Source organism: Fulmarus glacialis, unplaced genomic scaffold (assembly GCF_000690835.1).
Source record: "Fulmarus glacialis isolate BGI_N327 unplaced genomic scaffold, ASM69083v1 scaffold8287, whole genome shotgun sequence".
In the NCBI taxonomy this organism is placed as follows: domain Eukaryota; kingdom Metazoa; phylum Chordata; class Aves; order Procellariiformes; family Procellariidae; genus Fulmarus; species Fulmarus glacialis.
In genome coordinates, this window is record NW_009223757.1 from 10,371 (window position 1) to 22,962 (window position 12,592).

The 12,592-nt window shown below is 44.5% G+C and overlaps 1 protein-coding gene across 1 annotated transcript in view; it reads right to left on the bottom strand.

Moving 5' to 3' along the window:
- Positions 1-260: 260 nt before the first annotated feature.
- Positions 261-12,592, bottom strand: part of TICAM2 (toll-like receptor adaptor molecule 2) — a 20,150-nt gene continuing 7,818 nt past the window's right edge. The window contains 4 exon segments of the mRNA XM_009581908.1: positions 261-404; positions 406-517; positions 519-556; positions 588-865. Coding sequence (XP_009580203.1) covers positions 261-404; positions 406-517; positions 519-556; positions 588-865 — 572 coding nt within the window.

Sequence of the window (12,592 nt, forward strand, 5' to 3'; positions counted from 1 at the left end):
AAGCCAAACATAGGTAGGGTTTGGGGTTGGCAGCATTTTCTATCTCTAAGTAGCCACAGTGCCAGGCATGCATTCGTATACGGCATGCATTCAGCAGAACTTAATTAACAGGCCTGGGCAGAGAACTTTACCATTAGTTTTGTCAAAAGAAGAGTTTCCCTTCCTTTATAAAACAAGAGCAAGGAATATCACTTCTGCTTTATTCTAAACATGGTCTGTCTTCACCGTTTTTCACCATGACAAGTGCTCTGCTTTCTGTTTCATCCTTTCCTCCCTCCGTATCTCTCACTGTTGCCTGTATGAGACTCCTGGAACATTTTCTCCATTTGTTTCGCAAAGCCAGGACTATCTTCTTACAGTGCGTTAACAGCCTGCAAAGCAAAAAAAAGTCTTCTCCTGGGTAAGTGGGTTATTCAGTGGCCTCATAGGTATCACAGAGTTGTAATTTATGCTGTTAAGAGCATTGACAAAGGAGGTATAAGACTGAACCACATAGCAAGATCCATTCAGAAAATTTTGTCAGTAGCATAATAGTCTATGCTGAGCCATTCACAGCACCACTTAAGTTCACTACAACGTATCGCTGCAAAGATTATCCCAGATTTAACACAAAATTTATTCTGCAGCAGGTTCTGGATCTGTGTGGATTGATCTGCATCATTGTCTGTGCGCAGGATCACAAACTTTCAGAAAACAGCCTCAGTAGCCTCATTACTGCTGCAAATTCCTAAAGACCTGCTTGTGGGCTCTCCGATTTCAGCAGAGGGGCCACACAGTTCATTAATTGGCTTGGAGTCTCTTAGACCTGTGCTCAAGCTGTTAGTCTTTTGCTGCTCTCTGCCGAGTGATTTGTCTGGAGTTATTACTGCCCATTACAACAAACACGCACATTGAAAGATCATTTGTTGGTGTGACTGATGTCTATTTTCTCCATTGTTTTAAAAAAAAAAAAGTCACAGAAAGAAAAAAGCACAAGAGCTACTGAGTGTTAGGACAATATAAAAAAAGAGTTCCTTGCCCTTTTTAAATAACAAACTTATTTGACTGGAGGAAGTTATTACTCATGCTAGTGAAAGAAGGCAGAAATGCTTAGCGAAAAGCTGATATTCGAGTTCGGTAGTTCCCAGCCCTTTTTGCTGATGAACTCGATGCTGAGCACTCGCCAGGCACTTCCCATAGAGACCCACCAGCCACCGCCAATGGAGAAGTCCATCCAGGGGGGGTCCAGCTCTTGTTGTGGTTCCTATGCTGCAAAGGGAGGTGCTTTGCTGAAGATGTTGGCATAGGGATGGCAGGGTGGAAGCTCATCCGTCCCCTGTGTGATCTGCACGCTCACCCCAGCTGAAATCAGTGAAGGTCATACACAGGGGCTGCCTGGCTGCCGGCAGCACTATGAAGCCGCTGCTGACAGCTCTGGGGACGTGATGCAAGGCGCAGGACCTGTGGAAAACCAAACGGCCAGCCTTTTGCTGTCTGATTCCTGTTTATTTCTTTAATCACTGTTTGCACAGCTTGAGCTGAATTTACAGGAGCATCCTCCCTTCGTGCAAAGAAGTTGGAGGAGCTGAGGTTTTTAATTCTGCTAACGTCGCTGGCAAACCTGAGCAAAGCCCCCAGGGGAGCGCGGGGCAGGAGGGGTCCTGCCGCTTTCCGCAGCTGCCCGGCCGGTTTAGCTGCAGGGTGGACGCGCAGGAGGGGGCCTGCCGCTTTCAGCAGCTGCCAGACCGATTTAGCTGTAGTGTGAAAGTGCAGCCAAGGCTCATACCCTCCAGGGAATTTAGGCAACTTAATTGGCCTTTAAATTACTCTGGGCTTCAGTGCCCCTGCCCAGGTTACAGAGGACATCTGGGGCAGGATTAGGCTCAGATGGTAGGAGTGGCAGTACCTGCACAGAGAGAAGCGTACGCCTGGTGTAACCCCACCACTCCCATTCGCTGGGCTTCCCCTCCTCTCGTTTAATCTCCTTCCCCCTAAAATGCTGATTGCTGCACAACCTCCCAGCTGAGGAGAAATGGGCAGGATCACAGGTGGGACTGCGGGTGTTCCCCCCCTCAAAGCAATCTGTGTCTGACACTGGCTGAACACCTTCCCTGTGGGCTTGGTGCTCTCTCAGCTCCTGCTGCCCTGAGAAGGCCAACAAGCTCTCCCACACTCAGTCTCGGCCTGACCCACGGCCTTTTCTTTTTCTATACACAAGGTTAAGCCAGCATTAGTCTGTTCAAGTCTAAGTATAGCACAGGCGGCAGGAGTCATCCAGCGCTTCGTGCTTTCCTGCCAATACAGCCCCGTCCAGCTCCGCACAGGGTGCTTGGGGATGATTTCTTCTTCTTCCGCCCTTAAATGCAGATGTTCCATTTTATCGGTAGAGCTTCAAGTGTTTTCCAGTAACCAGCTAAAGAGCCGGCATCTGTGTTTGACATGGGAAGAGCAGAGCCCCAGAGAGCAACAGCACTTTTGTCCCGCAGTAAGACAAAGCCCACGCAGAGCCTCCTTCTGTCTACCACCATTTTTACCAGGCCATGACATTTTCCTTGTCAACTGAAAGTCCGCTGGGAACGTTGTGTTTTAATGTTGTAATCTCAAAAATATGGGCAAAAGAACCAATTGCCTCTGGAGACAAGGGCCAAAACACTACAGCTCTTTTTTGGGGTAAAGATAATTATCCATGTTAAAACCAACCAGGTTACTTTTGTTTCTAAAGCAGGTTCAGTCTGGATCAGGTCAATAAATACTGGAATAAACATGTCTTTAAGGATATGTGGTAATCTGATCATGCAGCCTTACAGATGAAGGAGGTGGCTCTGGATCTTACAGGAGTGGTGGATTTGAGAGAAAATGCTGCCCATTAAAGAGCAGAACAGTATTATCGGTAACACAGCCTGCAGTACGAAGGTGACAGCATGAACTATGAAAATGTCTTACGCATGGAAATAAAGGTATAAAATAGCGGTACACTTCTTTGCTACATGCTTTTAGTCCCCTGTAAAGCTATGGAAATGCAGGTGTGGGATCTATGCCTCCTACACAGCATCCCCAGAACAGCCCCTGGTGTTTGGCCATGCTGCCATGGAACAGAACTTATCTCCAAAGGATTCAGTAGAAGTTTGGGCTTATTTCTTTTGTCTGAAAGAAAACACAAAGAGAAGAGAAATTCAGAGGGTTGCTTTTGCAGTGAGAACGAATTGGCAGCAGGCTAAGTGCATTGAGCAGTAATTACAGTAAGACACAGAGCTTCTGTGGTAATGATCCCTTAAATTAAATTCCCATGTGACCTAATACAGGGCCAGGCATGCAGTTTCTGTGCTTGGTTGCTGCCCTCTCTTGGCAGCATGACCAACCTCCAGGAAAGAAAACAGAGTGAAGGCTGTCAAAAGGACAAAAGCATCAAACCACACTCACTCAGAGAAGATGGAAGAAAGAATCTTGTACCAAAGAAAAATGCAATATTTTGCATCTTTTTCCACATTGGAAAAATAATGAATTGCTTATAAGAAGCAGATGTCCTGTCTTCTCTAAGACAATGTTCATTGACTCAGTATGTGTGTGAGAGGGAGAACTGATTTGGGTGATGAAACTGTTTGTCACAGACAAATATCATCCTTTCCTATACATTATTTTATACACCTATGAACTATCTTGCCTTTCCTCCCCATAAAAGTAATTTTCTGAAAAAAAGTGACTTTTTGTTTTTTGGTCTCTAGAAGAATATTTCAGAGCAGACTTCCAAGGTATTGTCTCAATTGCCTTCTATAAAGACTTCCATCTTAGTGTACATGTATCTTTTATTATCAGTGTCAGAAAGGCTGAAAGAAAAAGTGGATCCTGTGAATAATGGCAATCCTTTGTGGTAAATACGAGCTCCACTCATCAGGACAAGCTTCCTTCCAGCTTTAACTTCAAGAAGGGGAGTCCATGTCATTCAGGATCCTGTTTGCAGATAAAGAAATGCATGCCATGTGGCAGTTTACTATCAACTCTGTATGCTCACATAGCTTGCTATCAGTCTGTGTGCTCACAGGCCGTGCACACAGGGCATCCATGCTCTAGGAGGCTGCAAACAAGCAGCCATCTGATTACTCAGCAAAAAGTGCTTTTTCACATGCAAACCTTCAGTGTCTGACTTGCTCGATATTTCACCTATGTGTAAGAAAACACAAAGTTGCAGTTACGTAAAGCCATCCTGTATTCTCATAGTGTGATAAATATATCCCCAGAATATTTCAAAGTTGTGTTTAACATAAAAATAAGAATAAAAACCAAGGAAATGTGTCATTTGCTGTCTTTGAAAGGTGTTTCTCTTCTTTCCCCTACTTGTAATTGGGATAACGTTGCTCAGAGAGCCAAAACTGACTCTTCTCCTCCCTAGACAATCGTAGGAGGGTGGGCTGTAGCACTGCCTTCTTGCGCCTGCTTCCAGCTGAACACGTGTAACCCCTGGCAGCACTTCCCTTTGGTTAACCTGGGCATGGGTTTGCATGTTAATTTGCTGTTGGCTTTAATAGGGGGCTCACTAGTGCTTCAGGGATTTGGGGTTCTCATCCCATGCTCACGTTTTTGCGATTCAGGGTAACAGCATGGATGCTCAAGCATCAGGAGGAGGCTCACACACAGCCAAGGTCTGAAGGGGAGGGAACAGCAGACTGGCCAGCTCTTCCTCAGGCCTCCATGGGCCTGGCCTCCACAGCATCCTTCCGTTGTGTCCCAGTGGTGGGACTGCTGTCCAAAGAGCTCTTTCCCCCCAGCCGCTCGCCTGTGCGTGTGCTCTCACAAGTAGGCATCAGCTGCTGAAGAAAATCTTTGGTTCGCCGCAGTCTTTTACTAGCCACACAGGTAAACCCTGAGGCAGGAGTCAGCCCAAAAGGGCCAGCAAAAGGGAGCCTGGGGTTTTCGGTGGCTGCTGGCAGTCTGGACTTGGATCTGTGACATCTTTCTGCTGATATCACCCAGGGAGTAACTTGTCTGATACAAACCACCTGAACCGGTGCTACGGCTGGCTGGTGCTCGCTCACCAATGCTCATCGGGAGCGACCTGGGGCAGCAAGGGGAGGCTGCAAAGCCCCCCCTGCACAGGGGGACTTTCACTTCTGAGCTGAAAAGAAGTAAGTCTGGAAGTTAAAGGGATATTTCTTGGGGTTGTTTCTTCACACAGATCAGAAGAGCAGAAGCCTGTGGCTCCTCTCCCACAACTTGCACAGACCTGTCCCAGCTCATCCCACCCACAGACCTCTTGGAGATGGGGAAAAGCCTTCCCTTGCAGAGGCCAGCTCTGCTCCCTCCAAGCCTTTGTGTCCTTTGGAACTTCTTGATCAGCAGCAGAGCTTTTGCCCGTTGACAACTTTTTTGGGGGCAGAGCACACAGCAGCTTTGCTCTCGTGCCCTCCTGAGCAGCAGCCACAGCACTGGCAGTGCCCAAGCTCTTGCCAGTGGGACCCGCAGTCCCTGAGATCAAACCGCCCCATCCTTCGCCTTGGCACCAGGTGTGACATCCCACCTCCCTCCTGCTCTGCACCACAAACGCATGGTACTCACACAGCAGAGATGTGGGCACTGAGCAGATGTCTCTGGAGGGAAGCCAGGGCCATTGCCAGTGAGATCTTGCTCCTCACGTCCCTCCTCTAGGATCCCCACCACAGCAAGTCTCCGATCCACACAGGGATGTGGGTGCTGAGTCCTACCTGCTGCTCCCTCCGCAAGGCAGGGTCAGGGACAGCACCATGGGGTGCCTTGGAGAGGCGGAGCTGGGCACACGCTGGGAGCTGGAGGCTGCGGGCTGGGGAGAAGTCCAGCAGCGACGGCTCCTCTGGGGAAGGAGGTCAGCAGGAGGCTCAGGCCATTCAGTTTGTTTTGGTGTTCTTTTTAGCATATCCCAAGTTAGCTACAGCATTGCACAAATACGTCACACTCAGCTTCTCTGTCTTCATTTCAGGTGCCACCATGGGCATGCAGAGAACATGCCGGCGCTGCAGGTGGGCAGGTAATGGTCTCTGCAGGGTTTGGGTTGCTCTGTTTAGCTGCAAACCTTGAGTGCCGTTTTGCAGTTGCCACAACCAAACTCGTCCATTCCGGTTTTGTTCCCCCGGGCAGCTGAGCGCTCAGGACCACCCCGAGCTGTTTTGCCTGTGAACTGCCACGAGATGGCAAAATACTCGCCGGCGTTGCTCCCAAGCACCGCAGGCTGGAGCTGTGCCTTCAAGAGAAGAGGAACTGGGAGTATTTGCCTGCCCCTGGCATTAGCTGCTCCTCGGCACGTCCAGGGGTGCCTCTTCAACAGCCTCTGGAGACCAGGAGCTGCTCGTTGTCCCTGGAAGTCCGAGGCAGAGCATGCAACTGCTCCCATCAGGGATGAAACACCCGAAGATGTCCTGCTGCTGACTAGGCCTTTACACCATGTTGGCAAGGAGGCACGAAGGTAACCTGAACTTGTTATTGTGCTGTCCTTAGCTACAAACCTCTACAATGGAAGAAGGCTCAGAGAAGATAAACAAGGATGGCGCAGTCATGAGGCTCAGAAAGGAATGTAGGAACTGGGCACAGCTATTGTAAAGGATGCTGAACTTAACACCAAGGATATCAGTGGGTGACTTTTGTTGTAGCTAAAAGGCTGCATCATTTGAGTGTGTCAGCTGGTTATATAGATGGCCTTCCCTAAAATAAGCAATAGCAAGTATAATTTTCTTGAGCCAGCCAGACCAACATGAGCGGAATGTATACATGGCTCAGGCCAACACAGAGTACAAAAATCAAGCAACCAACAAAATGGACTTTGAAGAGAGCAATGGGATTGAGCTGGCTTCCACCCACCTATGCCTTCCCAGTGACTGGGGATGCCCAGAATGGTGACAGTGGGACATATAGGGACTGGTAATGCAAGTCATGTTTGTATTATGGTTCAGCTGTATATTGCAATTGCTATATTGTGCTTGTGTTGTGATTTCAGTGAATTGCTGTATCACTCTTCTAAATCAAAATCCCATGTAATGTCAAATATCTTCAAATAAGTAAATCTGGTATTAGAACATTAAACTCTCCTCGTGTGGAATATCTAAAAGAGTATTGGAGCAGAACATCTGTCTGCAGTAAATACTTCAGGAAGTGAAAGGAAATGAAGGTGTTATGGCTGCTGCCTGCAGGGACCAGGTGTGTGCCTGGCACAGGTGAGATCTCTGACAAACGTGCCCACCACCACTGACAGATTTCACCTCCGCTCCCTCCCCAGCCAGGCAAGTCCTACTCCTGGCTGACCAGCTTTTGTGTGTGCTGAAGCATATTAATTTACACAAGGTGTCTTTACGCCAGCAGAGAACACTGGTGCCAGGTTATGACTGGCACGAAGAGGCTCCAGTGGACTGTCATCGTGCCACCGAATAAAATCAACCCTTACTGACCTGCTGTGGCCTCCAGTAGACTGTTGTATTAGTAGTATACGTATGTACAGACTTTGTGTTTCTCTTCGTTGTGTTCCCCAGATGCTGCTGCTGCCCAGTGGAACTGATGCTCTTCTCAGTACCACAGCTGCGAAGAACTCAGATCCCCAGGAAGTATGTCTTGCCTTCAAGCCTGGCTCCTTACAAATCTGAAGTTTATGGCAGTCTGCTTCACAGGTCTCCCTAGGAAGTTCGGGTTTCTCAGTTCTCAAGTAATTTAAGAACCAATCCCTTAGGACCACCTCCTGGCCTCCTCAGAAGTTCAAACGTGAGGTGTGTTTCAGCTGAAGCAGTTTGGAATGAATAAACTGACACTGTCACTCTGTTTGTAAGTCTTGCTACTAACCGAATATTTTGGATGAAGTATTTAATTAGACAAATCTCTTTCGAGGTAGTTAGTGACAAAAGTGGGGAAATTATTCCTGGTTTTTTTGTTGTTGTGGTTGTTGTTGTTTTATTATTATTATTATTACTACGCACTGCTATTGCATTTGCTAAGCCAGATAATATCTATCTGGATGACTTAATTTTCTGAGCTGACTCATGTTACTTTCTGCTAACACAAGAGATGGAGCAAAAAGTAAAGAGACTAAAGGGTCGTATAATATGAAACTCTTTAGACTTCCCACACTCCTAATACATCTTATTCCTATTTATTTATTTTACTCTAAACAATAACAAAAATTACTATAAAAGCTTCTTAGTGTCCTAACACATAGTACTTTAGTACTATGAGGAGGAATCTCAGAAGCTTTCAATGATCATCCAGATACAAATGGAGCGAGTCAAATACCTGTGAAAGAGTCTATTATCTTTCACTGCTTTCAAATCAAGCTGTCAACAGCCTCCAAAACACTCATCAGGCTTGCTTCTTTTCCTAAAAATATCACTACAATTAGGCTATTTTTGGGCAGATCAGAGAGTGTAAAATTATTATGGAAAGCCAAACCTCACAATCATAGTAGAGAAGGCCCTGTTCACCTCTCACACTTTATTAGATATTTATTCACCCGTTAAGGCCTTCAAAGCAGTTAAGCACATCCTCAGTCAGAACCCCAATGGTATAGACTTAGTCAATGCACTCCAGCGTGGGTTTACCAACTTGAAAAACCAAGTCAGGCTTCCTCCACCTTGTAACAAAATCGTATCTCATCTTATCCAATCTACTGCTATTTGGATCTAAGTGTATTGTCTACTGTAAACAAACAAACACTGAAAGTTAATAATTTGGTTGTGTAGGCTAAAGGAGGGATGTATATTAAATATGAATGCTCTGCTGCAAGAGAAAGCTGAGTAGCAATATCTTTTTTTTTTTGTTTTCAATAGTTTGTTGAGTGGAATTACTTAAGTAATTTTTTTTTCCCATCAGTTCTATGCTAGCAGCAGTCTTAAGGGATTTTGGGATTGCTTGCTATAAAGTGTTAATTAATCCTGCATGTCCAGCTTAGCACCAGTGCGAATAATGACTTTGGCTGATATAACTGTACAGGAGCGGATATTTTCATTTTGGGGGTAATTATATTCAGAGAAGAAAGTACCGCACAAATGAACAGCTTCAAATGGAAGGTTAAATAATTTCCCTTAATTTTGGAAAAAAGAGCTGAGTCCTTCTGGCAATGCCTTTCTCAGCCTAGAGAGACCTGTAACCACTGGACTAATGTATGGGACCGGGGTTTGCAGGTTCATTTGCTCTAAGGATGCTGACTGGGTCAAACACAACCCCTCCCTCCTCTAACAAGATAGGCAGGGTAAGGGCTTGGGTTTTGTCCAGGTTGGATTTAAGAATTAACACTGAACTATTCCATGCCAACAAGACAAAAGCCCTTCCAGACATGCCCCATTCTGCCCCAAATCTGTAATATTCATGGGAATATTATATGGAGGAATTTAAGCCTTTGAATTCCTTTTTCTTTTGATCTGGTGCCATGTCTGTGTCTCCAGTGATTGGAGGCTTTGATTCATCTATTTACTTCAGCTGGCTATTGAAGCATAAAAAATGAATACTTTTTTTTTCTCTGCACATACTCCTGGGCTTGAACTTAAGATTATGTCTCAAGGATATGATGCCTCTATAACAGCCAGTTATTGTAAAAGATCTTCATTTTTGCATATTTTCTTCCCTTACCCTCTCACTCCCTGTAGTTCTAATATGCAATGTTGTAGTAACAAAATCCAGATTCACCTGCATTAACACTTGGATGACAATATTTTAAATTTTATTTTTTAATGTCTTAATAGTCACTTTCTAAACATATTACAGAGAACTCTGCCTAAGGCATGTTTCAGCTGAACAGCCAACCTTTCTCATCAAGTAATGCTACTGAAAGGACAAGAAATGCAAATCTGCAAAGCACTGAATAATTACAGTCACAGAGGGGAGGTTGTTTTCACAGCTACCTTACCACCCACGTAGACATTTAGATGTTAAGTTAAACTTCAGAAAAACCTTTGCAAAAATTGTTATGATAGCTATACAAAAAACTCATTTCTTTAACTCCCTTGATCATCAGCATAGTGTCATAAACACTACAAGACAAGAGACATAGGTTATCAGCGTGGGCAAAATCATTGGTCTTTTGCTTCCCGTCTTCACCTGGTAAGCAACATGTAGACCTAAAAGCTAATGTCTAGCTCAGGGTCTCAGCACTATTAACAGCGCAAATGTGCTTTTGGTCATACAAGAGCTGACTTCTCTCTAGCTGTCTGAAGTTCCAAATAAGTCCCATAAAACAAAGGGGTTTTTTCTCGTTGTTTTTTTCAGTCCCACATTTCCAAATAATTTATGATCTGATTTTTTTTTCTTTTGAGTGTTGGGGGAGACGGGATGCAAACTCTCTTTAAGGGTCGTATGCATTGTGGTGATTGTACAGCTCCTAATGTGGAACATGCACATGAGATTCTGATGTGAATCAGAGCCTGTCTAGGTGACATGAAAATACACACAGCCTGTGGTTGCTGGATCCCTACAGCAAGTGAACAAAATATCCAAAATGTCCTAGGCACATCAAAATGCACCACCAGGGAGTGCCTCTGACAAACAGAGTGTGGACAGACCCCAGACCTTAAGAAAGCCAACTTTGGCATGTTCTAAAGAAAAATGAAAGTAAGAGGATGGGGGAAGGTGTACAATGCAAGGGACGTTGGTTCTGATTTTCAAGGGCCTCAGCAAAAGAGCAGACATAATGCTTTTCCACAGGACAGAAATTTTGGCATTCTGATAACTTCAGATGAAAAATCAAGTACCTACTTTATAGGAAGCAAAATAGAAAATCATGTCACCAGTTTGAGATCTGTACTTTTTTGTTTTGGAGTACATTCACCTGAAGTTGTCTCTCTCTAAAATGTTATGTAGGAACAAGGCAATTAGAGTTCAAGTACTTTATTTCTTTGTTCCTTCCAGTAGGCTGAGCTCCCTGATTAACTTAGCTCTCCCATGAGGAGGTGAATCCAATGGTGTGTTACATATCTCTGCCAGGAGATGCTTGAGGTACTTCAGAAGTGGAGTAAACTGGACAAAGTCCTTACCACTTGAAAAAGAAAGGGATACATATTACAACCTCCATAATTGCCCATGGTACTTTAAAAGAGAGTTGTAGTATGAAAAATGTTGAAAGGAAATGTTTCAGGTGCAGACAAAATAAAAATCCAAAACAAACAGACCTCCCAACAAAATGTTTCAGTTCAGGTTAAACTGACAAATGAAAATACTTTGCTATTCAGTGAAATAAAAAATTTTGCACAGGAAATTACTTTTTAAAATGAAAATATATTTCCTGTTGATGTTTTTTAGCTAGTAGTTCCCAGATGGTCTTTATTAGATGCTAATCTCCTAGAAACCCTTCATGAGATACTGCTAACTGCCTTAGGTCATGCTGAAAATCTCATTGGAAATAATGGAAAAAATAATTTTGTTTCTACACGGATATGTACTTGGAAGAAATATACATACCCCTAGGGACTATATTCATTCTGATTACATTCAATTTACTCAAAATGATGATTGAAGTTACTCTTATCTGACATCATTTATCTACACATTTATGGATTGCTATACCTAATACTGATGATACACTCCTGTTCATTAATAATTGTTCAGAAAACATGGCTTCAGATCCAAGCTTTCAATGATGGTGAAAGCTGTACTTTGGAAATGGGGCATTTCTTTAGGTTATTAGAGATTCATAATTCTCCACGTTCATTAATTAGTAGATACAGAAGTTTAATGGTTTTGCTTAATTTCTAATTTTCATAAGACAGTAACACTTCCAAGCCCACAGCCGATACGTACTGTGTGAATGTCATCTTGGCTTTTCGAGCCCAGCAACAGCTTATAACCCACCAGATTTCCTCTGGCCTCTAAATCAAAGTTGTCTTTAAGGGTCACAGTCTTCAATTTTGTGGTTCTTAAGCAGTTAATCAGAAAAATACTCCACAGAGGGGATCAATTTCATTCCCTCTTGCCCTTCTTGAGTGCTGCCTCTAAAAGAGCTGCCCTTGCCATGGAGGAGGGAGGGGGCTCCCATGGGATCCCCCTTCACTGGAAAAACAGGTCTCTCCATGATGAGTCAAAAGCTCCTCCACTCTCTGAAGACCTCCCCATAGTATTAAGCAATGAAGCATTTTAGTGAAAAGAAATAAAATTAAATAAAAGCAATAATAAAATCCCATATTATTTAGCCGTGGAAGGATAGGTAGGCGGTCTTATTTCATGTCTTTATTTTCTAATTAGATCTATCATCAGCCAAAACAAACTTTAACTCATTATTTAAGTTTGCCACTCTTTTGCCATAAGATGACTGTCCTGGTTTTGGCTGGGATGGAGTTGATTTTCTTCCTATTAACTGGTATAGTGCTGTGTTTTGGATGTAGTGTGAGAATAGTGTTGATGGCACTGATGTTTCAGTTGTTGCTAAGTAATGTTTACGCTAGTCAAGGACTTTTCATCTTCCTGTGCCCTGCCAGGTGCGCAGGGGGCTGGGAGGGAACGTGGCCAGGACGGCTGGCCCAGCTGGCCAATGGGCTATTCCATACCATATGTCGTCATGCTCAGCATATAAGGCTGGGCGAAGAAGAAGGAGGGGGGGGACATTCGGAGTGATGGCGTTTGTCTTCCCAAGTAACCGTTACGTGTGACGGAGCCCTGCTTTCCTGGAGGTGGCTGAACACCT